Below are 27,413 nucleotides of genomic sequence, written 5' to 3' on the forward strand. Positions count from 1 at the left end.
CTGAGGAATCGAACCCAGGGCCTCATGCATGCAATGCAAGTGCTCTACCACTGATCCATGTTCCTAGCCCCGCAAAAGGGTAATTTTATTACCATTTTCCCCCTCAGACTTCCGTTCATGGTCAGTGTCAGTCAAGGACAATGCAGAGTTGGCACGGCTGGAGAGACAGGAACTATGTTCTGATTTCATTCCTCTTATCCACATTCTCAGTGCATGGTCAGGGGAGGCAGCACCTTCTGTCTCTGTGTCCACATCAGATCCCATCTCTAGTTGGTAGCCATGGCGAGAAACATTGTGCATGTCTGTTTGGTAGCCAGAGCACAGAGTATGAGGTGTTTCACAGAATTCCATCTCTGAGAAGAAAGAAAATTTAAAAAACAAAAGCAGAGATATATGAAAAAATTATCCTATAGAATCCCACTTTGTGCCCTCATATTTCCCCCCCATTGATATTAATTTTTGTGTTTTTTTTTGTTTTTGCAAAGTTAGAATTCTGGCATTTTATTTATAGTAGCTAGGACTCTGTGCTTATTTTGCACTTCTGTAGCTTAAAATTATGCTCCTCTTGATTCTTACATGGTTCTGGGAAGAGCATGCTTAAAATAACTTTATAGCTACAATTTTTGCTTGCACAAAATATAATGAAATAAGTGAGTTCAGAAAATATAAAGTGTAGAAAGCTATCCTTTTAAAGTCATTTCTCATCTAGAAAAAATATACATGAACCTTACAACACACCTGTGTTTAAATGATCAAATTTACTTGCTTTTTTAAAAAAACATTTTATTTATGTAAGACTTAAAAACAAATAGATCAGTATGAAAACCCTGAGAAGGAAAACACACAAATTCAGATATGCATATCTAAATATTTGTTCTGAAACGTTATTTTAAATTGTAAAGTCACCCATATACAATATGAGTTCCTATTGTATCCAAGGCCTGCTATATGCTAATTAGGTTAATTCAATCCATACATGAATATAACATAAATGAGGGTTACAAACATGATCAAATCTTCTAATAGCTGGCAGAAATAAGGCTCATAGTAGAAATTTCATTTCTCCTTAGCTAACATCAGATAACAACATACCCTTTTCTTTAAAACACCCATTTGGGCATCATTTCTGCTAGATACCAATGATGTCCCATCAGTTTACTGCTTGAATATCAGACATTTAGTCTTATAGTGAATTTTACATTCAATTATGGCAAGGTGTCAAGAAGGGGAAAAGATGCTTCAACAATCCTTAATAAGTTAATGGAAAATGACCACATGCCAAGACATATCGTCTGAAATGTCCATGTAATACTTAGATAAGGTAATCCTGGGATGTAGTACACTATATGGGATTTTCTCAAATTGTCATCAGAGACAGGGTATGTCATTTGGCCAGGAAGAAGCTTAGCTGAGTGCATCTAATCCTTAGCACATATCAATAAAATGCAAACCCTAACCTAAATTTAATTCTTTGAATGCAGAAAATGCTGAATCTTAGACTATATACTAGAGAAAATACAGACTATGAATCTACCTGTTATAACTACTACTGTAATATAAATATCTGGATAGGGGTTTTACACATTAACTTTAACACATTTAATAGACATTATGTGCCTGCCTACCACTATGCTTTGTACAACAGTTATTGTTGTCAAATAAATATACTGTAATATATTAGAGAATTACAATGAATAGGGACTTTTTCAGAATTATTTGTCACTGTATGTTAGTGTGATTTCTTAAGTAAATTCCAAAGGAATGATGTTTAAAAGTCAGACATGGTTTCTACTTATCAAACATAAAACCTTATCAAATATGCTACTGTACCATAAGGATAAAAGGAAAAATCCATTTGCACAATATGAATTTTAGGATTTTAGAATTCTGGGATCGGTTAATATTCATCCTTCCTAATTTCACAATGTTTCATTATCCAATACTTTTGTGCAGTTGTTGCTATAGCAACCTACTAATGAACCTGTCAGCTCTGAACTGTAAGAAAGGATTATTATATAGCTTTTCTATACAAAATTTTTTTTATTCCTCTATATAACTGGTTCTCAAACTTCTCTGCCTCAAGATCAACTAGAAGGCTTATTAAAACAGGATAGTTGTATGCCATCCCCACCTCCATTCCTATCCGTATTTCTAATTTCTGTTGCAGCTTGCAAGGCCAGAGAATTTTCATTTTGAATGTGTTTCAAGGCCAGTCCTATGCTGCAGATCCAGAGACTCACACTTTGAAAAATATGGCCCTAGATGTTTCTCTGAAGTCCTTGGAAGCCATGAAAGTGGGCTCACTGTGAGTACAATCTCATCATGGCATTATTACACAGCTTTTCCTATCCAGCTCTAAATTCTGTTTGCAGACATAACAAAGAAAGTATTTCTTCTGAACTGCTGTGATGTGTCTCCATTTATGTCCCATGGATTTGGGACACCAATTAGTTAAATTACTTTCAAAAGCACAGACTTTGATTTAGTTTTACTCAGATGATAGCATGTGAGATGTGGATTTTTTGGATTTTGAATATGAGCCTCTGAGTCATGACTTTTCTTGAAAAAGGATAAGCAAATAAAAATAAATATATGACCATTTGTTATTCTAGATTAATAAAACACTAGATAAGGTTTCATAAAAAAGCACTGACAAATATTAACATATTTCTTTTGGTTGAAGAAATTTTCCCAACCAAAATGAAATCTGATCACATAATAGCATAGAATATGTATAAGATAAAGAATTTATTTTCTATTGGAAATGTACCTTAAGAAACAAAAATTAAATAAAAATTCGAATTAAGAAGCCAGATAAATTTATATGTCCTTATCCAGTCTATGACCAGAAAAGACATAATCCAAATTACCTTTTAGTTTTTCTTTTTTTAAGTAGTAAAGGAAAACCAAGAGAAAAAAAAAGAGAAAGAAAGAAAAGGAAAGAAAGTATTTCCTTTATTATAGTAGATGATTCAGTGAACATTTTTATTTCTCTTTTCTTTTGTCAGTTGTAGGGCTTGAACTCTGGGCCTGGGCACTGTCTCTCTGCTCTTCAGCTCAAGGCAAGTGCTCTACCACTTGAGCCACAGCACCACTTCAAGTTTTCTGGGGATTAACTGGAGATAGAAGTCTCAAGGACTTTTTTTCCAGGGCTGGCTTTGAACCGTGATCCCCAGATCTCAGCCTCCTGAGTACCTAGGATTACAGGCATGAGCCACTGGCTCCTAGCTTCTCTTTCTTGATATCAATGTTACTATCGTAAATATTTCCTTAAATATACAAAAGTCTTCATGATGCTTAACAATGTACCTTAAGTTCTTATTTTTCATCCTTGGATGTATTATTTTGTTAACTAAAATACTACATAATCCCTAGAGAAGATGAAGTTCAACTAGTTTTATTATAGATCTATTCTTACCAAAAAGCTATCCACAAGGGAAAAATAAGCCCAAACTTAACAATATGTGAGGTTTAAATAGATAGACTGTTCAATGAGAAACTACATTTCAAGAATAAACAGGTGTGGGGCTGGGAAGGTGGCTCAGTGGTAGAGCATTTGCCTTGCATGCATGAGGCCCTGGGTTCGATTCCTCAGCACCACAGAAGAAAAAAGAAAAAAGCCGGAAGTGGCACTGTGGCTCAAGTGGTAGAGTGCTAGCCTTGAGCTGAAGAGCTGAGGGACAGCGCCCATACCCAGAGTTCAGGTACCACGACTGGACCCCATCCTCCCCCCTAAAAAAAAGAATAAACAGGTGTAGATATAGTCAAGTAAATAACATGTTTGCAGTCTCACATGTATATAACTTTTATTCTAAGGAATCTGTTTAGCCATCTTTCAAGAGCCTAAGACTGAGAATATTAATATAGAGTTGAAAATTTGAAATGTCCAAACATTTTGAACAGACACTTCACAACTAAAGATGAAAAAACATCAATACGCAAATGAAAAGATGCTAACATGACTTAGTTACCGGGAAGATACAATAAAGAAATCTGGAACAGCTATTATTCTTGCACACTTGTGGTAAAAAAGTAAAATGGTACAATTATATTGAAAAATAGTTTAGCAGTTTCCGAAAATGTTTAAGGTATACTTACCAGGAGAGTTTTGTTATTATTTTTTTTTAATCAGTCATGGGGCTTTAACTCTGGGCCTGGGCACTGTCCCTGAGCTGTTCAGCTCAAGGCAAGTGCTATACCACTTGAGCCACAGCACCACTTCCGGTTTAGTGGTGGTTAATTGGAGATAAGAGTCTCACAGACTTTCCTGCCTGGGCTGGCTTTAAACCTTGATCCTCAGATCTCAGCCTCCTGAGTAGCTAGGATTACAGGCGTGAGCCACCAGCGCCCGGCTAGGATAGTAATTTTACCTTTGGATATTAGTCAGAAAGAAACAAGTTTGTACAAGGTTGTGTACAGGAGCTTTATTCATAACAGCTAAATAGTAGCTATGACCCAAGTGTACATAAATAGATGAATAGGTGCATGGAATAATCAACTGTGTTATAGTCACAAAATGAAATATTAGACTTTCCTGAGAAAGAATGAATTGTTAATGCACAACAATATGGAAAGACTTCAAAATAATTATGCCGCTTGACAGAAAATAGACAAATGATTATATATTACATGCTTCCATTTATAGAAAACTAGAAATTGGAAACTATCATGAGGGGGTTCCTGAGACAGAGGCTGAAAGAGAAGTTGAATAACAATAGGGAATGAGGAAATTTTGGCATGAACTAAAGGACTTCTAGATATATACATGCCCAAACTTGCCATATTGTGTACTTTAAGTATTATTTACTGTACTTCAATTATACTTGTATATGTTTTTCTAGTGGTTTGTGTTAAAATCCCAAGGTGATTCTTTTTTTAAAAAAGAAGATTTTATTAGCTTTTTTGTTTTTTGTCACTCATGGGCCTGGGCCCTGTCCCTGTGCTCTTCAGCTCAAGGTGAGCGCTCTACCATGTGAGCCACAGTGCCACTTCCGGTTTTGTAGTGGTTTATTAAAGATAAGAGTCTTACAGATTTTTCTTTCCTGAGCTGGCTTTGAACCACTCTCCTCAGCTCTCAGCCTCCTTAATAGCTAGGATTACAGGTGTGAGCCACTGCACCCGGCTTTTGATTATTTTTTTATTGTCACTAATTAGTTGTACAAAGGGATTTAAATTCAACATATCACTTTATGAGTACAATGTATTGTGATCAATGTCACCTCTTTCATGGTCCTCCTCTGCTGAGGTGATTCTGAGTTAGCACATTTTTTTCAGGTGAAGAGTTTCAGAGCTGGAAGAAGGTTTTGCTTTATTCCCTCACCCCATTTGAAGAAAGTATATGCAACAGGAACAAAACAGAAGTAATAATGTTATCTTGTTTATATTTAAGCCAAGAGTAATCAAGAGTAACTGATACATGACTTTTCAGTGATGCTTTGGGGAGTACATTCATCAGGAGGCCATTAGCAATTGGAAGTCAAATTTAGGTGGGACTTCAGAATTAAACTAATCAGTATTGAATTTTCAGCAGCTAAGGAAGTATACTGTGGAGAGGGATCGTGAGACAAACTTGCATGGTTCTGGCAATAAGATCATTTTATACTTACCTGTATTAATACCAGATTTCAAATGCTATGAAGTACTTAATAAAATGAAGTACTTGCATTTTCCCTTAGAATCTAGTGTTAATCTTCAGGTGTTCAGCATGGAAAGCCATTATCAAAACTTGAAAGAGAAAGTAATGCTAGTTATCTATATCAACATTTTTAAGAAATGCCATCTCTGGGCTCCTGATAAGCTCAAGATTTTATTTTTCTTAAAGTCTACCCATCTACTATTCTAAAAAGAGAGCTTTAAAGTATCATATTCTAGATAAATGATTGGAAGTGAAGAAACAAGATAAATCTTAGTTGTGACCTGAGAAATTGGGAATATAGCTTTTAAAGGGACTATATCGAAAATAAGCAATGTGGATAAAATTATTAGTTTCAGTTACTATGACTCATAATAACCTTTGTGGATTATATGGAGAATTATCATTAATTATCCAAGTGTTTTTGAATAAGTTACTTGATGGGGTACTCAGTTTCTTCACTTGCAAAATGCATAGACTCTCTTTGGAATAAATCTCCAAATAACTGATTTGTTCTAAAATTCTCCAACTATAACTTAAACCTATATGATCAAATGTATGGCCAATATTCAAGAGGAAAAGAATGTTTTTGAGAATGAAGGTGTATTCATACTTCTATTCTCACACGCATTTTTTTGTGCCAGTCCTGGGGCTTGAACTCAGGGCCTCGATGTTGTCCCTGAACTTTTTTGTCAAAGGATAGTACTCTACCAATTGAGCCACAACACCACTTCTAGCTTTCTTCTGGTTAATTGGAGAAAAGTATCATGGACTTTGTTGCTCTCAGTGGCTTTGAACCATGATCATCAGATTGCAGCCTCCTAAAAAGCTAGATTTTAGGTGTGAGCAATGGGCACCTAGCTCTCGCATGCATTTTTAAATAAGAACTTGTGTCATGATGATCAATCTTGTTAAAGTATAGATACAGCCTAGATAACTATTATGAATTGTTAGACTATTAGTAGATAAATAGCATATTTTAAATTTAAAGTACAAAAAAGGCAACTGAGCAAGTGGTTACTCATCAAAAATAAAATTATAGGGTATAAGCATGGCTTATTGAAAGTATTACTCTATGACAACATGAATAAAATGACATAAAATGAGAAATATTGTTGACAAAGTATTAATTCATATGGGCTTTGGGGGAAATTCAATATATTATAATAGTCTTCAGTAAGAAACACAAAGAAAAAAAGAAATGAACAATGCCTAGATAGGAAACAAATAGCTTTCACTATTAGATATTATTTTGTATTTCTCAGTTTGGGGGCTTTGAAAAGAAAATGATATCAAATTGTCAAACAAATCAGTTCATGCAAGTTTACTTAAACACAGCTTCACTGAATACCCATTCAGTTTCAAGTCAAGGAAACAAAAAATAATCTTCCCTGATTTTTCTTATTCTTAAGGGATTAATCCAACTTAATTTCCTATTCTATTCATAAGAAAGCTTTATCAATATATACAGTGCTGAACTAGAGAATAAGCAGATTGTGTTAACCAGACATGCTAGGTCCTTTGGGAAGTTTCACAGAAAGCCTTTTTAAAGGTTCTAGAGATAACAAAGTAATAAAGGCACATCACCTAAATCTGAACTGTATTTTTCTGCTGAGGGCACATGAGAGATAGAGTATTCCCAATGTAAAGGGCTGTGGCTTTTCAAGGACTTAAATAACTAAGCTTCCTGAAACCTGATCCTTTCCTCACAGTTTTAAATTCAGTCATTAACTCAGCACGCAGAACCTACCAATTATGCCTTATTTAATTTTCAAGATTTCTCCATCTGTCATTACAAAAACAGAGCAACCAATCTGAGCAGTGTTAAAAGCCGGAAGTATAAACACTCATGCTTTGTAGCAAGCCAATAATGATGCATTGGAAATAATCCAGAACATAGTTAAAAGACCATGTTAATGTCAAGGAGAATGTTTTTGGAAGTACAGTGAATTGCTCATCTGTAAAACAGCCCAATTCAGAGAAGGACAAAGACTTGTAGCACAAAGTCAAAAGGAAGGGAGATGAGATAGGAACCTGGAGGAAATAAAAACAAGCTCCAATCATACTTAGAGATTAAAACATCCTTCAGTAATCTAAGGAGAGGAAGAAAATTTAATGTGGGACTAAGTTACTACTCACTATTTCCTTGAACTAATTCTTATCTTAAAGGCTGGCTCCATTAAGACTATATTCATGTCCTAGTGTTATTTATTTTAGTCATTCAGTGTGTTTACTGTAGATTTATAGGCACATTCTAGTTACCACAAATGAGGAAAACCGTGAAACCTATGTTTCTTTGGCTCTAGCTTACTTTGCTTAATATGATTTTTCCAAGACTTTCCATTTCCTTATATTGGTACAATATCATTTTTCTGATGGATATGTAGAATTCCATTGTATATACATCTATAAATATTCCATTGTGTATATATATACATATATATATGTACACCATATTTTCTTGACTATAGTCATTAATATACAGAAGCCAAAGGAGGCTATGCATAGGAATGGTGGACAAAGGCTCAATAGCTATGGACAGGTGATCATATAAAATAATCTCTGAAATGAACTTCAAGAAAAGAAAACAAGAGCCATTCTTTAGTTACCATTGTTGATATTTTTGTTTTCTTTTCCTTTTGTCTTGTTTGTTTGTATTTGGGAGAGTTGGGGAGGGCACATAAAAAGTCAAACAAAGATGAACAAATACAACTGTGATTCTCACTAGACACTGTGGAAAATGAACTCTATGTCTTTTGGGTGGGGACTGGAGTGAAAGACTAGGAGAGACCAACAGAAGGGGAGACATGGTTCAGAAAGAATTGTATTGTTTGTACCTGATTCATGTAACTGTAACCCTTTTGTATATCAACTATACAAAAACAAACAAACAAAAGACTGCATTCACATAACATTGGAAAACTGTGTTGAAGCCAACTCAGACAGCAGTGAAAAAGTGGATGCCTGCTCCACAATAATTCTAACAAGAGTTTAGAAAAGAATCAGGGACCAGAGAAAATAGTGGGAGGTCCCAGACTACAAGAGAAATTTAGATCAATGGGAACCTGTGAATGTTGCCTTTATTTCAACGTTTCAACAAGACAAAGACTTCCTGGTCTAAATGAGAAATTTTCAGGGCTACTGAGCACTGCAAATGCATGGTGCTCAATGGCCCTAAAAATTTCTCATTTCTTACCTGTGCTGGTCCAATTTTCTGGCTGTTCATAACACTTTTGAGCCTAAATCCTTATTGCCCACTGTGGTCTTCCAGGTATACTTGTATTTTCCATTATGCTCACTAAGCATGTGAAGTTGTTTGCTCAAAATGTGTGTGTCTGAAATTTTAAACTACATTAATCTACAGCACAATTCCATCCAGAGGAGTGAGACCACTAAAGCTAAATAACCATTAAAAACACTTGTGAGTGCTTTATGCACATATTCATAAAGGCAGACAGTGTAATGTCTTAACATTTCCAACTCTGTTAGTATTTATTAGGGGATGAATGAGTAAAGATGCTAAGATAGAACTGTACCACCTAAGTTAGTGTACATGTAGTACTACTGAATTAACTACATTCTTCTCTGTTGAAGTGATTCTTGATACCTTCCAATAATATTCCATTTATCTTCACTATCTATCTTTGAACATATCATGTGAACCAGATAAAAAATTCCCTGTGGGGCTGGGAAGGTGGCTCAGTGGTAGAGTGCTTGCTTTGTAAGCATGAGGCGGCTCTGGGTTCGATTCCTCAGCACCACATAAGCACAAAAATCTGGAAGAGGTGTTGTGGCTCAAGTGGTAGAGCGCTAGCCTTGAGCTGAAGAGCTGAGGGACAGCACCCAAGCTCAGAGTTCAGGGTCCACGACTGAGAAGAAAAAATTCCCTGTGATTTTTAAAAATAATCGATTGTATATATCCAGCCTGTTTTATATTTGTATGTGAACGTTTACAAAATATTCTCCAAATTCTCAGTCTTCCATCATTCTAAATTCTGGCCTTTCCTAAATTATTTTGCCTACTACATACATTTACACTTGAAGTATATTTTTATTTTCTTCATATTTATATTACATTTTATCTTTTAAATCAGTACTCTAACTCCTATAATGACCCATAAATATTTTATAATTCAGTGTTAGGAATTATATGTTGGTAATTTATCAGTATGGTAGACTTTGGGTGCTCATTCGGCAGTGGACGTTTTAGGAGTTAGGGATTCTACAGCAAATAACATTCTTGGAATGAAAAATGGGTCACCTACAAGAGCCCTAAGAACAAAAGAAACAATCATCTCCCAGAAAAGATTATCACCTAGTTCCAATGAGAGCTAAATGTACTTATGCTTTTAAAATTTTTTATTTCTTATTAGGTAAGGAAAGAAGAAGTTAAACATTTTTCCTTCCTTAGTTTGTAAACTATTGTCATCTATATTTTTTACTGTTTGCTTTGATGGGCACAGCATTCCAATTGAGATCCAGGCTTTATGAGCAGGGATCCATACAAAATTAGTAACATACAAGATGTATATGTGAATTTGCATGACTGTGTTAATCAATTCACTATGTGTCTAAAAGTAAATAAAAGCATTTTAAATATCATGACTACCTATACTTAGTAATATAATGAAAAAGAAAAGAATGCAATGTGTGATGTGATCTAAGGGCTGGCCATATAAGGTAGTATTTTAAAAGATTTTATTGTTATTGTGGAGGTGATATACAGAGGGGTTACAATTACATGAATCAGGTAATGAGTACAATTGTTTTGAACCCTGTCTTTTAAAAAAAATATTGTCAAGGTGATGTACATAGGGGTTACAATTACATAAATAAGGTAGTAATTACATTTCTTGTCTAACTTGTTATCCCTTCCCTCACTTTTCTCCCTTTTTCTCTTCCCTTTAATCCCCTCCCCACACTCGAGTTGTACAGATCATTTCCAACCTATTGTCTTGTCAGTATAGCTATTGCATAGGTTCCCCCTTTGTCTTTTTTCTCACCATTTTGTTGTTTCTCCCCTTGCTCACACCTAGGTTTTCTCTCCTGTACAGTTAATTTTCCACACAGTGTTTAGCATCGCTGTTATGTTTGTTCACCTTTGGTACTATTTTTCCTGTGCCCTCTCTTCCCCTCTCAAACAGAGACACTAGTAAACAAGACAAAAGTAAAAGTAAATAAAAAGAGCAACAACAGCAACTAAAACAAATCTCATTTCCTTTTCTTGGAGTTCATTTTGTAAAATACTATTTTATATGATCATATTCACATACCTATTGAGCCTTTGTGATCTACTCCTATGCATATCCTTCTTAGGCCTCACTTTAAATGTCTAGAGACCTGTGGAATTTATCATTCTATGTGTTTACCTGTAGATTTTTTTTGTCGGTCATGGTGCTTGAACTCTGGGCCTGAGCACTGTCCCTCAGCTCTTCAGCTCAAGGCTAGTGCTCTACCACTTGAGCTACAGCGCCACTTCCAGTTTATGGTGGTTTATTGGAGATAAGAGTTTCACGGACATTCCTGCCCTGGCTGGCTTTGAACTTCAATCCTCAGATCTCAGCCCTCTGAGTAGCTAGGATTACAGGCATAAGCCACCAGTGGCCTGCTTGCCTGTAGATTTATAGGCACATTCCAGCTACCAGAAATAAGGGAAACCATGCAATCTATGTTTCTTTGGATCTGGCTTACTTTGCTTATTACAATTTTTCCAAGTCTTACTATTTCCTTATGAATGGTACAATATCATTCTTTCTAATGGATGAGTAGACTTCTATTGTGTATATATACCATATTTTCTTGATTCATTCATCCACTGAGGGGCATCTGAGTTGATTTCATATGTTGCTATGGTAAATAATACTGCAATGAACATGGTTGTGCTGGTGGCTTTAATATGGTGTTGTATGTGTTCTATTGAATAAATACCTAAGAGTGGTATTTCTGTGTCATAGGGAAGCTCTAAGTTTAGTCTTTTGAGGAACCTCCATATTGCTTTCCAGAGTGGCTGAACAAGCTTACATTCCAACAAAGAGTGTAATAATAGAATTCCCTTTTAGCCACATCCCCACCAGCATCTGTTTGTTAGTTTACATGATAATTACTATTCTAACTGGGTGAGGTGGAATCCCAGTGTTGTTTTGATTTGCATTTCTTTATGGCCAGAGATGTTGAACATTTCTTCATGTGCCTATAGGCCATTTTTAGTTCTTCCTCTGAGAAGTCTCTGTTTAAGTCTCTAGACCATTTATTGATTGGTTTGCTGAGCTTTTGAGGGTTTATGTTTTGGAGATTTAATATATTGAGCTCTAAATATATTTTAGATATGAGGGCTTTGTCTGGTGTATAGCTGGTATAGAAAAATCTCCCATACTGTGGGCTTTGTATTTATCTTGCTAGCTATGTCCTTCGCCATGCAGAAACTCTTCAGTTTTATGCCATCTCATTTGTCCAGTCTTTCTTTGATTTGTTGTGATTCTGGATCTTAGGATGTTCCAACTCATGCCTAATGTTTCTCCTACTCCTTCCTGTAACATTTTCATAGTATCTAGTCTTAAATTTTGGACGTTGATCCATTTAGAATTGATTCTGTTACAGGGTACTATATGAGAATCTATCTTCAGTTTTCTGCACATAGTGAGTTTTTCTAGCACCATTTTTTGAAGAGGCTATCTTTCTTCCAATTCATATTTTCAGCTCCCTTGTTGAATATTAGGTGGCTGTATGTTTAAGGTAGTATTTTACTTAGCCCAGGTCCTACAAATCTTTTAGGCCAACCTATCATTGTATACCAAATATTAAAAATCAATAGTATAAAAATCACTCTTGAAAGGGTTAACATCTCGAATATATTTTTGATATATATGAGATGGTTTTACTTACCAAAACAATGCTTACTAATGCAAAATGAAAATTGTTGTTTTGGTCAATTAGCTGTATATTTCAAATAATAGATGATCTGCAAATTTGGCAAGAAAGGAAAAACAGCAGCCCACTGTCTGTGGACTCAGGAAAGAACAATTTATAACTGATATTTGACTAATGAAGAGCAAGTACCCTGGATAGTCTTCTGATTCAGTTCCACAAAGGAAGCATTCTTTACTGTACTTTTTATCTGTCCTAAAGACTTGGGAAATGATTACCCATTGAAATTCTTCAGAAATACGTACTAGAGTGTAGGACTTTTGGGGCTTTTACTGAGAACACTCATAAAGCTTTAGTTAAAAACAACATTTAGTATAACTGAATAGAAACTTTGTCCTTAGGAAAATGTCCTCAGGACACATACTATATGTCCTTGAAATATGGTATTAACATCCTGTAATGGTATTCCCATTACTCACTGATATAGAAATATCTCCGTGGGTTTGTAGACTATCCTGAGGGGGTAGTTGTAATTCTTTTGAGAGTTCTGTTTTCACAAATTCAGAAGTTATTCAAAACACTTTTCATGGATAAGAAAAAGAAACTCTTCAGGCAGGTAAAGATTGAAGAAATAACTTTTTGGACACTCATTAGGAATTTTTAAATTTGAATTCTATTTTCAAAACTATATTAAGTTATGTGGAAGAACTCCCATTCTCAGTCAAGATAGGATGAAATGAACTAAATCCACCTTCCCATCTGAAATGAAAACAAATACCACACAAAATGAACAAATACCACACAAAATGAACAGAACCACCAATTTCAGTTGGGTTGAAATTGATATGTGCTCTTAGTTAATGAAGGATAATGATTATGGTGATATATGGAAGAAGTGAAATCAACTCTATGATTGTTCAAGTTTACTGCCTACAAAGAGGTGGAACCTCTTGGTCCCTATGAGTGGATAAGATGGATTTAATCATTTAGGAAGATCAAGATAGCCAAGGTTTGATATACAGAGTCCCTATGGGCAGAACTGCACAAAGAGGAAACTATGAAAACCTTTAGAGGGTTCTTAAGGGAGTTCTTTTGCATTTTGAACAGCATACATATGGAAGAATACCATGAAAGACAATACAAATACTCTCTAAAGGAATAAAGAAAACAGCCTCTAAATCTGAAATTGGATGAAATTAGACTCTGTTCCTGACAGCTTGAGTGGAAAGCTTTATAATTCCCAGGCATTGAGTAGTATATGTACTATATTCTTTCTCTCTGTGTGTACATGTTTATATACAATATATGTGCTAAATATGTAAAATATGTGCAATAACATATTCTCAATTATGTATTATATTCAGGAATGTTTAGGGTATTACACACTGATGCTGACAAACCCAACAAATTCAGTTTGATCTTACGACAGGAAGAATTTATAGGCTACTTTAGGCTTAATTATAAAGTACCATGATAGACTAAGAGCATTTGATGACACTAGTGATGATACTTGCCATTGTTGTTTATGCTAGGTGACTTTGTCCTATTTAATAGTACAGATTTCTGTCATAATTCTAGTGATTCATTGTATGTTACCTGGTTCAAAGACTAGGGGACATGTTTTGGTTAACTCAATGCTAATGAAGCCCTACTTATTTTAAACAGTCCTCAAAATACATTTCAATAATTGGAGGTTAGTAATGTTCCTTTCATTTATTATGAATTTCTACATGAGTTTTGTTTAGTCGTATGGTACATGTATAATAAAAAGCATAATGGCTTAAATATAAACTAAATACCTGATCTAATTATGTCACCCTACAAAATATACCAAAGAGAAGTTATATTAGAAAAATTTGCATACTAGTCAAACACTCCTGTAAATTGGGTCAGTCTGGACCTCAATTTGAAGTATATCTGAATAGGTAAAATATTTTTGATACTGTTGCTTACATTATAGGCAGACCTCCAATTATAAATTTATACTTATGAGCTAAGGTCATTCTTTATTTGCTGTGGAAATTTGAAAACTAATCTACCTCAGTTACCAAGCAATTCAATTAAAAATGAATAAACAAAATGATTTAGGCTTAAACACTTGAACCATATCTTAGCTATGGTAAGTAATGCTGCACTAAACATAGTTGTGCTGGTAGCTTTAGTATGGTCTTGTTTGTGATCACTTGGGTAAATGCCCAAAAGTGGGATTGCTGGGTCGTAGAGGAGCTTTTCACAATTAAAAAAAAAAACACTTGGACCAGTAGTTCTGATTTTAAAGCACACATTCTATAGGCCTGGGTCACAGGTGGATAGAGGTCAATCTACCAAGGAACGTGCAATTCTACCTACTAATAAAAGAAAAAGTTATAATTCAAATATATATATATTTGCATTTTCTATATATTAGACCTTAAAGCACAGATTATATCATTTAATCCTTACAGTATACCATGTGAGAATGTTAGTAGTATTCATATTTTTCAAATAAGCACCTGAGGCTCACAGAGATTAAATACTTTTAATAATTTGTCCAAGGCTACATAGAAACTAAGGGGACAAAGCTAACTCAGAATAATTTTAATACTGAGTTATAATCACCTCATTCAGCATGTGAAATTATAAGTAGCACATTCAAATTCATAGCTTATATCTCATCTATGCAATGTGCATGTGGATGATGCTAGAACTTCCTGTTTCTTTCCTCCAAGGTTTCATTTGATTTGCTTCTTGTTTCCATTTGGATTTTCATAGTCAGCTGCCAAAATACTTTGAGGGATATGGATGGTATGAAAAGAGACCTTCAAACCATGCATGTATTAGCCCTTTGTTTTTCACGAGTTTAATGTATTTGTATGCCCCATTTGGAAACACTATTCCACTTCGGCCTAATTCTTATGGATTCACCTCACTATCGTCATGTCCCTTTGACTCACTGAAAGCAGTGATGATATTTTAGAGCATATTTTCTGCTTCCAGACAACACAAACAACATCTGTGTCTGCAGGCAGACAAATAAAAGAAAATACTGGCCTCTCCTGTGTTTAGCTCCCTACACAGAGCAGCTGCCTTGAGGAGAGTGCTGAAATTACTCAACAACATTAACAAAGATGAGAGGAATATTATTCATTGGGAAATGTGCATGGAGGTATTATTTTAGTGCAATCCTGCACAGCAACGTGAGAGATAATCAAATTAAAATTTGGGGTATTTCCTGTTTAGAAGATAAAATTATAATGACAGACTACACAAATTGAGTGCAAACCTTTAATCTATCTTAAGAGTTTAGTGTGTATCACAGAATTCAGAGAAAGGTCTTGAATTGAAAATATTCTATTCAATTCTGATTAAAGCATATTTTTAAATTTAAATTAATCAAGGAAGTATGAAATTGAATAGAGGTGTGCGTCTCTTTACTTCATGCACTATCATTTAGTACTAATAACGCAGGCAATTTTGGCAAAATGCATGTGCTGAAACCTCTTGAAGCTAGAAAACAAATACAAACAGCATGTATAACATTAGTGCTTTTCAACCTGAAATTTTATACAGTCCAAATCCGTATTAACATTGTCTTAAATGTTTAAAACAAATAATCACATTAATATTTTAGGCACTTAAAATGGACAATCTAAGCCAGGTGCTGGTGACTGATGCATGTAATTCTAGATAGTCAGGAGGCTAAGGATTACAGTTCAAAGCTGACCAAGGCAGGAAATCCATAAGACTCATCTCCAATTAACCACAGAAAAATCTAGAAGTGGATCTGTGGCTAAGTAGTAGAGTACTAACCTTGAGCACAAAAGCTCAGGGACACTGCCCAGGCCCAGAGTTCAAGCCACAGGATTGGCAAGAAAGGGGATAATCTATATACATGAATACATCTCCCAGTTTTGGGAAAAATGTGCAGGCCAAACAATCTCTGAATGAAGAATATCTGTGTTTGTCAGTGATATGTGATACACAGGACAGATGTAATATGAATCTACACAAGACCTTTAACATTGAGTCCACGTGGTTCCCCAACAATCAACCTTAGGGGAAAAAGACTTAAACAAATATGCAAATAGTGATGCACTGTAACATCCAGAAAACTCCTAGTTAGCTAACTGTCATTGTAATGACTCTGTAACTGGTTATATTACTTGTTCTAGGCTTGATTCTAAGGTGGATTTTTTTCATTTTGTTCGTATACTATCCTATAGCTTCTCCTATTGAATACCCCTATCCAATACTTTTCCAAATTGCCTTATTTTCCTTTGTTTTATTCACTTGTTCTTTTTGCCAAACTCTTGTTTCAGGGCCAACTACCTAAGAAGTTGTAGTAAATCTGATACAAAGTAATGCCAAATTATATGATTGCAATGGAGTACTTCCATCCTTAGTTTCCACATGCATAGCCTATGAATGATTGAATAAGCATTTTTGAACCCACATTGTGTGATATGATGTGATATGATATGGTATAGTCCGATTAGAGGAGAAGTAAACAATATCCCTCGCCATAGAAGAGCTGGCAACTCAGTGCAGACATGGAAATAATGACAGGACAAGGAAATAGGTACTATTCCAGGGTGGTACATGCAAAAGAAGCAAGGAACTCACACTGTTGGAGGACTACTACAGGTTCTGAGATTTGAGTTGCATTTTAAAGGATAACTACAGCACTGATATGTTAACTAGACAGAAAAGTACATGTTCAAAAACAGGCAAATGCAAGATAACAAGTACTATTCTGTGTCTCTACTCTGGGTATTGAGAGTAGAAGAGTCAAGAAAGTAGGATGCAGACAGTTTGTAAAGGGCCTTATATGCCTCAAATTATATTCCTGCCTGTGAGGGCTATACAATTATTAATCTGAATACAAATAACCAGAACTTAAGAACTCTTGAATAGCTGGACACAGTGATTCATGACTATAATCCCAGTTACTCAAGACTGTAACAGCATCTCTCTTCTGCCATGTGAAGGCACAAAAAAGCCTCCACTAAACATGAAATACTGGCACTTTGACTTTGGACTTCTCAGAACTATTGTTAGCTATCAGAACTAACCATTTTCTAGAACTATAATAATGTTTGACAAGAAATGTCCTCATTACCTTACATACGTAACTAACCTCTATACATCACCTTGACAATAAAATTAAATTTAAAAAAAAAAAAAAAAAAAAGACTGTAACAGCAGAATAGGTAGTTTGAAGCCAGCTAGGGAACATAGCAAGCCCCCCCCCCCAATTTTAAAACAAAAGAAGAAAACAAAGAGTTTGGCCTGGAATATATATATATATATATATATATATATATATATATATATATATATATATATATATATATCAGAGAAAGAACAGTTGTTTATCATGGACAAGTGCCTGAATTCAATCCTTAGTACCACAAAATTATTTTTAATACTTCTACAACGTGAGCTGGAAATTCTAGAGCAGTGAATTGTAATCTCAAATATATATATATATATATATATATGTATATGTATATAATGTAATGTGGTAGATACTTTCAGAAACTAGGGAAAAATCATAACAATATAAAAATCTAGAATAAGGTACAATTCATATTCTAGTTGGAATACATTTGTAATAATGGAGTTTGGACAAAATATGGTCTTAGAATCTCATATGTATATTAATCTCTATGACATTGTCCAGGCATTTCATGTGGGTTTACTTCAGGGCACATGCAGATGATGGAGACCACTAAGCAATATTTGCCACCAGCATGAAGTTATTTGTTTGCCCACACAAATTTGAAATCTATTAGGTGAAAATTATTCCATTAGGGAAAATTGAGGATCCCAGAAGGCTATATAGAGACAGGTTGCATTTGCCTCTGTGATATTGGTTCACTTGTTCACTTTGCTTCTGGAAATACTTCTAAATACTTATGAACATAATATCACAAGAGAAGGAGGCTGGGAGAGAGGGAAAGATGGAAGGGAAACTTTTTATTTCTCTGGGAAGTTCTTCTATCCAAAGCAGAATCCAGATGGAAGAGGTAAGGAAAAGAAAAGTCGAGAAACCCTGCCATTTATAAAACTATAAGCTTATCACTATTATACTTCATGAGATATAATCAATATACAAACATTCAATCTAGACAGGATATTATACATAAACACTAAATAGTATTTGCTTTAAAAAATCTAAAGCTGAACAGCATTAGAATATGAAAACGAACCCTCAAATACGTATTTTAATGTTTTTGTTTCTTTCATGCATGTGTTTCTAACGCATTTATAAGATTATTTCTTTGTTGCTTAGTATGTCCCTCCCCCACAGTGTAACCCCCGCTTTCACTATATTTGATGTCAGTATAACATGTGGAGGAGATGGGAACAAACAAGTCGTTTAAGGATTCAGGTGGACCTGTTGCAACAATGAGAAGTACAAAATGTCATGTCAAAACCAGCTTTACAATGTCGGTGTGGGGGAGGGAGGGGGGGTATGATTGAGTGGGGGGAGGGGGGAGGCTGGGAAGGGAGGTCAAGGGTAAACAAAGGAGGAGGCTGCAATGCTTGGTAAGAAATGTATGCATTATCCTGCCCATGTAATTGTAACCCCTCTGTACAGTATGTTCTCAAATAAAATAAAATAAAATTTTAAAAAAAAGAATATATTTTACTTTATTTTTTTAAATATAGAATATTGGAGTGTTTATTATACAGTTAACAGGCTGCAGGCCGCCAGTTATTACAAAGGCTGCAGCGTGCAAATACACATAACACAGGTAAGATACATGCTAAAGAGGAAAGAGATAACAAAAACAATACCAACAAGCCAACTCAGCTCCAATGGAGACCTGAATTGGGATGCCATGATGACTGGTGAGGAGCCAGCAGATAGGACACAAGACATGATCACAGGGACACACCACGCATGGAGTCCTGGAGGATAGGCTGGTCAGGGCGTAAATAGGTCTGCACAGTGGGCAGATCCTCAGGAAATTCCCAGTCCCAAGCACTAGACAGACAGATTCAGTAATCTACCAGCCAAGTGCCTGCTCCTGCCTCCAGGGGTCTGGCATGCCCATCACCTGGGAGGAAGGTGATGGGATGGGGGTGTTCCTTCCCCAGCATGAAGACAAGATGCCAGACCCTACCACCCACCATGTGGCCAATATGGCGCTGGCCAGACCTGGCCTCAATACTTCATTCCTTCCTTTTTTCCTTTTGTACATGAATCAAATAATTGATTTCTCTGTAAAAGGACTGAATTTTTGCCTAGGCCATTTACTCCTGTAATTTATGGAGTCTCCAGCAGTTAAAAGTTGGCTCCATATGGTTGGTACCCATACAGTCAAATGGAAAATTCAAAAGCACTGGGGCCAATTAAACCCCGGGCCCCAGGTGAAAAGTGCATGATAGGGTGACCTTTACAGTGATTGGTTGGTTCCTTTTCCTCCCCTCCCATACCACCCGGTCTTTTACTTTAAAAAGTGCCTACTGTGTGATAATAAACGAGTTCCTGCTTGACTTGACTCCCTGCTGCATCTGATTGTCTCTGGGGCTAAGGGAGGCTGGGGAACAGGCGAGCAGTCCACTTACCTTTCCTCAATCCTGCCGGACCAACACTTTTCCCATTGGTTCCCATTCTTTTCAGCATTAGAGATATACCTTACTTTCACTTTAGACTGTGATCTAAAAATGAGGCTCATTGTTTTTATTTATATATATATATATATATATATATATATATATATATAATACTGTACAGAGGGGTTACAATTACATGAGCAAGATAGTGAGTACTTTTCTTATCAAGCATTGTAGCCTCCTCCTTTGTTTCCCCTTCCCATCCTCCCCCCCACCCCCCTTTCATTGTTTTCTTCTCTTAGCCACAGCAACTGTTCAAGAGGGTAGATACCTGATCCAGTCTCAACCATTCCTATAATTTATTTTCTGCTGTTGTTTGAATGTTGATTTCCACAAAAACTTATGCTGAAATTTAATCACCATTGGAATGACAATATGAGGTAGGATTTTTGAGAAATGATTAGGCCATACTTGTTCTTCCCTAGTAAACCGATTACTGTCCTCAGAACAGTAGGCTTATTAACATAAAAGTAGTTTTGTTATAAAAATAACAAGTTTAGTCTTTTTTTTCTCTTTCTCTGGTTTTCCTTTCTTTCTTTTTCTACTTTGCCATCTTTTTGCGCTTCTGCCATACGAAAATTTTAGATATCCAATGACACATAAGAAGGCTCACCAGAACCAGAACCTTTTGGACAATGAATTTCCTAGCTTACATAATAGAAAGAGAATACATTTCTGTCGATTTTAAGCTATCTTGTCTATAATATTATGTTATAGCAGCAGAACACAACGTTAGGCACTGTCTCCTTTTTCCCAGAGAATGGGACATAGACCAGGCCAATGCAGGTTTATCCTTAAGGTAGTTTCCTTCGCCTGCCTGCCTGCCTGCCTGCCTGCCTGCCTGCCTGCCTGCCTGCCTGCCTGACTGCCTGCCTGCCTGCCTTCCTGCCTTCCTGCCTTCCTTCCTTCTTTTTAAAATATTGGTCCTGGGGCTTGAACTCAGGGCCTGGGTGCTATCTGTGAACTTTTGTGCTCAAGGGCAATCAGTGCTATACCACTTGAACCACAGCAACACTTCTGGTTTTCTGGTGGTTAATTGAACACTCTCAGAGACTTCTTGCCCAGGATGGTTTTGAACCATGATCCTAAGATCTCAGCCTCCTGAGTAGCCAGGATTACAGGTGTGAGCCACTGGTGCCTGGCTTCTTCCTCAATTTTTTTTTTTTTAATTAAAACAGGTAAGAGAAGATCACTCGCCCTTTAGTTAGCTAGGAGATAGTATTGCCCTCTCTGAATAGTCAGTAGTTAACTGTGTACATAATGAAGCTGATATACAGAAAGAACTAACTATATGCGGCAGTTGCCGCAGTGTTCAAGTCCATGAATCCAGCTGTTTACAGCTTTTGCATATGACTCTGTCCCATCTTGTTTGATTATAGTAAATGTGATTTGTCTTAAGCTGCTTATAATTGGTTTAGTATCACTTGTAGCAAGTAATACAAAATCTGTGAAATAGTCTGGATTTGTATTAGAAAGGTATTTTAATGATCAAATTTTTGGTAAGAGATGTTTAGAGCTCATTGTTTAACCCCCACAAAGATTTTTCCTGGCTCTTATTTTTTGACTTATGTTTGATATTGATATTTTTCTTTTTTTAATAAGTTTTTTAGTGAAAATACTGCACAGAGGTGTTATAGTTACAGGAGCAAGTAATAAGTACATTTCTTATCAAGCGTTGTTGCCTCCTCCTTTGTTTTCTTTTTCTTTTTTTTTTCCCCAGGGCCTTGCAGCGCCGGGCGGGCGCCCTTCTGCTGGGCTAAACCCCCAGCCCCTTCTCCTTTGTTTTTCCCCTACCATCCCTTCCCTTTCACTTCCACAACTACACTCCCCACACCCCCACCCCACACCTAAATTGTAAAGTTCATTGTTGAACAGTGTCTTGTACATCTCATTGTTACAATGGGTCAACCTGTATCCCTAAACATTTTGTCTTTTGATATTATTTTTCTAAACCACTTCTTTATTCCCAGGACCAACTTTAGTGCCTAGAAATAATTAGTAGATTTTTTTAAAACATTATCTATGGAATTGGATTGAAATAGAAGATTTTGTAGATTTTTTCCCCTCTTTTGCTGGTTTTGGGACTTGAACTCAGTACCTTGAGATCTTCCTAGGCTTGTCTGCTCAAAACTGCTACCACTTAAGTGGATTTTTGCTAGTTAATTGGAGATGGTACCTCTAAGACCTTCCTGCCAGAGTTTGGCTTAGAACTATGATCTCTGCCTCCTGAATAACTAGGATTATAAGAACAAGCCAGATAAGTCTAGTCGTTCTGTAGATTTTTACCTATCTCAGTTCTTCAGCTCCAATATGCCCAGTTTATGCACCTTCTCAGTGGGTTGCTACTACTTATTTTACATCCTCTTCATAGGATTTGACTTTGGACATCCCTAACTTACTTTGTGTGCGAGATTACTCTGTTCCTTCCTAGAACATTCAGTGACTCATCTGGCTTTCTTAACTTTATCAAATGAAATAAAAATCACTTGGTCATGATTTGTTCTTCATTCTTCTACAATAGCAAGGTAATCTATAGGCTTAGCATTACCTATGCTTGGACATCAGCTCTGTCTCTAGAGATGAAATAGGTAATATGTAGCTCATAAGATTTGGATTTAGCTTCAAGCTTTATTCTTGGTGCAGGTTTCTTAGGTCAAACTAATAACAGAAACTGCCTGCTTTTCTCCTTTCACAGAATCCCTGAATTCAGTAGAAAATCCCACCTTGGACTTTCTTTGACATACAGGAAGTAATATTTTCATGTAGGAATTGGGAAAGAAAGTCAAAGCAAGTAGATGCTTTCAAGTTGGGACAGAGAATAGCCAGTTTTCTAATAGAAACAAAAACAGGTATCCTGATGACTACAAAAAACGTTCCAAGGAAAATACACTGTCCTTTGCCTACCCATTCAATCCCATAAAAAATCCCTTAACAATAAATAAAAGTGATCTCACACAACTCAATAATAAAGAGAAGGGAGTCAATATTCATTTAATACCTACTCTGTGTCTGACATTGTGCCAAACACTTTACATGTGTTTCCCATTTAATTAATTCCATCACAGTAACTCAGAAGAATGTGAATTATTCAATTTGCAAAGTCAGGTCAAGTAAACCATCAAGTTAAAACATTGCCTTTTAAAGAAAAAGCACAACTATGATATGACTATAGATATGTTCTGAGGAAACTGAGCAAGCCACACCTTCAGTGGTATTTACACTCCAGGCACATCTATAATAATCATTTTCTAAATATGGTCTTACATTTTAGTGTTCAAGAGAGTCTATGCATAGAAACCTCTACTTTTGAATATTCTTATCTGTTCTTCAAGGCCCACTTAAATTATTTCTTTTCAAAGGCTTTCTGTACCTAGAGTTAATCTAACTTTTTCATTTTGCACAATTCTCTATTTCTATTTTTAATTTTGATACTCATGATTAAGTTCCTTGAAGTTCATTTTTAGTTTGATTTTTTCCCCCTTTCAGCACTATACAGAGGTGAGAGATAAAAGAGGTTATGTACGTACTAATTAAAGTGTGCATCAATTATATTACCATTCATTTAAACTAACCATATACTATTATACAACTATAAAGTGGAATATTATACAACCTTGAAAATGTTTTTTCTGTAAACAATAACATGGATGATTCTTATACAAAAGCAATTCTAAGAAAATAAACATGATTATATAAAATTTAAGCATGAAACCTTAAACAATATGTTGTTTGAGGGTATATATTTGATGGTAAGTCTATAAAGTAAAGCAACTGACTGTTAAACATATTTCCGGATTACAGCTATCACTAGTACGAAGGGAGAAAAATATGCTGGGATCTAAGTATTGAATATGGAATCCCCAAAGTGTTGATTACATTACATTTCTTAAGCTTTATGGTTGATGCACAGAATTCTCAATGTTGGCACTCAAAATATCATTTTCCTCTTTATTCTAATATGAGGAAGAGGGCACAAAAGAAAATTTTAAAAAATGGCATCCCAGGGACCTTGATTTGAATTATGGTTTTACAAATGTAGTCATTTTAATTATTTGATTTTTTCAAAGAGAATTGATATCAGAATATGAACATAAATCACTCAAAACCAACCATCAAAGAATAAAGGTTCAAATGTGCTTCCTAAGTGGCAAATGGTAGAAAGGGAATAATTTTAGAAATATTTTCAGCAGAGACTGAAATAAAGCTATGGCTGACTCAATTAGATATATGAATTAATTTTAATTCCTTGCTCCCTAAATATAATATTAACTGAAATTTTAATTCACAAGTATTTTTATTTAAAACATGCATAAAACACATTCATACATTTATACCCATAAATATGTGTTTTGTCTTTACAAGACTAATATTACCTTGTACATATTGTTCTAATTTGATCTCAATTCTATGTCATGAATATTTTCCCATTTTAGGATATATAGATCTAATTTGTTCTTGTTAATATTTGTGATTCTGTCAAGTATATTCTTGAATGTCTGACAGCTGGGTCACAGTGTATGGGTTTTATTAGATTCTCAAAAATGATGCTACAAAAGATTGTTGTACTGGAGATGTGGCTTAGGTAATTGTGCACCTGCTGAGCAAGTATAAGACTCAGACTTCAAGTCCTTGTACAACTAAAATATTGTTCAATTTTGAATTTATGTCAACAGTGTATACAAATGCCACTTCCTCATATCCTTACTAATAGCAAAGGTTACAATGATCTTTTTTTCCATTTTGGAAAATTTAAAGGTAAATATGTTATTTAATTTTGTTTATATTTTATTTATATGCCTACATATTTATATTCTTTTTCATTTGTCATCTTTTATGTTTTAATTGTACTGGGTAGTTGGATCATTTTTGCATGAAATATGTTCCACATAGCATATTGTATATACTATTATCTCCCAATCTCTTATCTTTCTCTCACTATTATTTATAGATTTTCAATTTATATATTGCCAAATATGTCATTTTATCATTGTGAGCTTCATGCTCCATTTAGGAATGCCTTCCACACAATAGGATATTTGACTGAAATCCACTCCCCTTATTAATGCTGAATAATTCTGAGTACAGGCTTTGTCCATTTCATCAAAAAACTTGATAGTCTTTTCACAAACATTGAGAGGACTTTCTTTCTTATTCTCATTGATAAATGTACAAGATGTTTTAGAAATTACCAAAAAGTCTTCATTATACCAGGTCAACATTATGGGTATTTCTCCAGAGAGGATTGATGAATAACTCCTGTCTACCTCCTAGATTCTTGCGGTATGGCAACTGACATACTTTTTTGTTTTTATTGTGAAAATACCATACAGAGGGGTTACAACTACATGGGCAAGATAATGAGTACATTTCTTTTCAAGCATTGCTGCCTCCTCCTTTGTTTCTCCTTCCCCTCCCCCCTCCCCTCCCCCCCCCCCCACCAAAGTTGTAAAGTTCGTTTTTCCACATAATAACAACTTGTACATCTCATTGTTGCAAAGGGTCCACCTGTATCCCTATTGAAACGATTTTTTTCCCTTCCTCTCCACAAATTATACCAACATCAAATACAGTGAAAGCAGGGAGTATACCATGGGGGAGGGACATACAAAGCAACAAAGAAATCATCTTATAAATATGATAGAAACAATTATATGAAAGAAAAAAAATTGAATACTTATCTTAGGATTCATTTAACCTAGCATCAACTTATCTGACCTTTTCTGCTTGTCTCAGACATATACTAGTTATTGCAAATAAGGGAAACTATGGGACCTATGTTTCTTTCGGCCTGGCTTACTTCACTTAATATAATTTTTTCCAAGTCTTTCCATTTCCTAACAAATGGGGCAATGTCATTCTTTCTGATGGAGGCATAGAATTCCATTGTGTACATATACATTTTCTTGATCCATTCATCTACTGAGGGGCATCTGGGTTGGTCCTTGAGAATGGCTCCAGGCTGGGCTCTGTGAGTGTCTCAGAAGCTGACATTCATTTTAAAGTATCATTCTAAAAGTTTCTATTAAATACACTGAGAAATGCCAAAACACATACAGGATTGTCCCCCTTTCTTAAACAATTGATATTTTGTGCATTACACCACACTTGCTAATTTTATATATAAAAATTTCTCTAGGCAAAGCTTTGCTTCTAACTCATTATTTCAATATCCACAAATATTCTGTGTTATAATATGTCATTATTTAACTAATGCCTTGTTGCTAGACTTCTAGGATGTTTTCTTTGGCATGATAACTGTACTGTGTTATAGTCATCATTATTCTCACTTCTCTTTCTAACCCCTTGAGATATTCAGGGTCCCATAATTCACTGCTTCTCATATCCATTTTTATGTTTTATAGAGAATGTTTAATGCAAGTACTTGTGGGCTTGTACTATCCAATATGTTAGCCACCCACTACATGTGACTATTGAATGCATAAAATATGGTTAGTCTAACTGAGATGTGGTCTCAACTGAGATGTGCTTCAAAAACAAAGTGCATATCATGAATAGATAACATGAAAAGAGAATATAAAAATCTCATTTGTAATATACAGATCAATTGCTCATTGAAATATCTTATATGTTTAAATGAAATATCTTAATTTCACTTATCCCCCCCTTTTTTTTACTATTTAAACTTTGGCTACTAGAAAACTCAAAAATTACATGTATGGTATCAGCCCCCTTTATCTGTAGAAGCAATATTTTTAGACCTCCAATTGATAACCCATACCTCAGATAGTTCCATGTCTTAAATATACATTGTGTGTGCAATTAAAGTATAATCCATAAATTAATCATAGAAAATGATAAATAATAACTAATGATAAAGTAGGAAACCTTATGATGACACACTATTTTAAAAAGTATTTTCCTTTTCAATTGAAAGAAGTACTTTACAGCTTTTCTTTGGTGCACTGAAATTGCCAGAATTATTCTACTTGAAAATTACTTCTTTTCCTTATGATGAAGTACATTATCAATTTTGTAAATGTGTCAGGGACACACGATTTTAATGTGCATATATAGTAGTAATACTATATATCTGTTAAAATATTAGGTAAAGCAATATTATTCAAGTTCTTTGTACTATTACACTTTACTTCTTACTACTAAAATTCTGACAGAACTCTATTCCACAACTGACATGGTAGTTTGAATCTTTATGTATTACTTTAAATAGCACACATACTAAATATTTGTTTAATGAATAAAGCATGCTAGGTTTTATTTAAATGTTTTTTTCCTTTGAAAGTCATGTTATTTAGTACAGTTTCCTTACTCAAATTTCTTATTGAAAATTTCC

The 27,413-nt window shown here is 35.1% G+C and overlaps 1 protein-coding gene across 3 annotated transcripts in view; it reads right to left on the reverse strand.

The window, feature by feature from the left end:
* The window catches only part of Tenm1 (teneurin transmembrane protein 1), a 599,693-nt gene that overhangs the window by 521,250 nt on the left and 51,030 nt on the right, over positions 1 to 27,413 (reverse strand). For all 3 annotated transcript variants that reach the window (XM_042682396.1, XM_042682395.1, XM_042682394.1), the window contains exon 2: positions 93 to 353. In XM_042682396.1, coding sequence (XP_042538330.1) covers positions 93 to 353 — 261 coding nt within the window. The remainder of the gene's footprint in view (positions 1 to 92; positions 354 to 27,413) is intronic.

This window comes from Dipodomys spectabilis, unplaced genomic scaffold (assembly GCF_019054845.1).
Source record: "Dipodomys spectabilis isolate Male_0828 unplaced genomic scaffold, ASM1905484v1 ptg000071l, whole genome shotgun sequence".
NCBI classification, from domain to species: Eukaryota; Metazoa; Chordata; class Mammalia; order Rodentia; family Heteromyidae; genus Dipodomys; species Dipodomys spectabilis.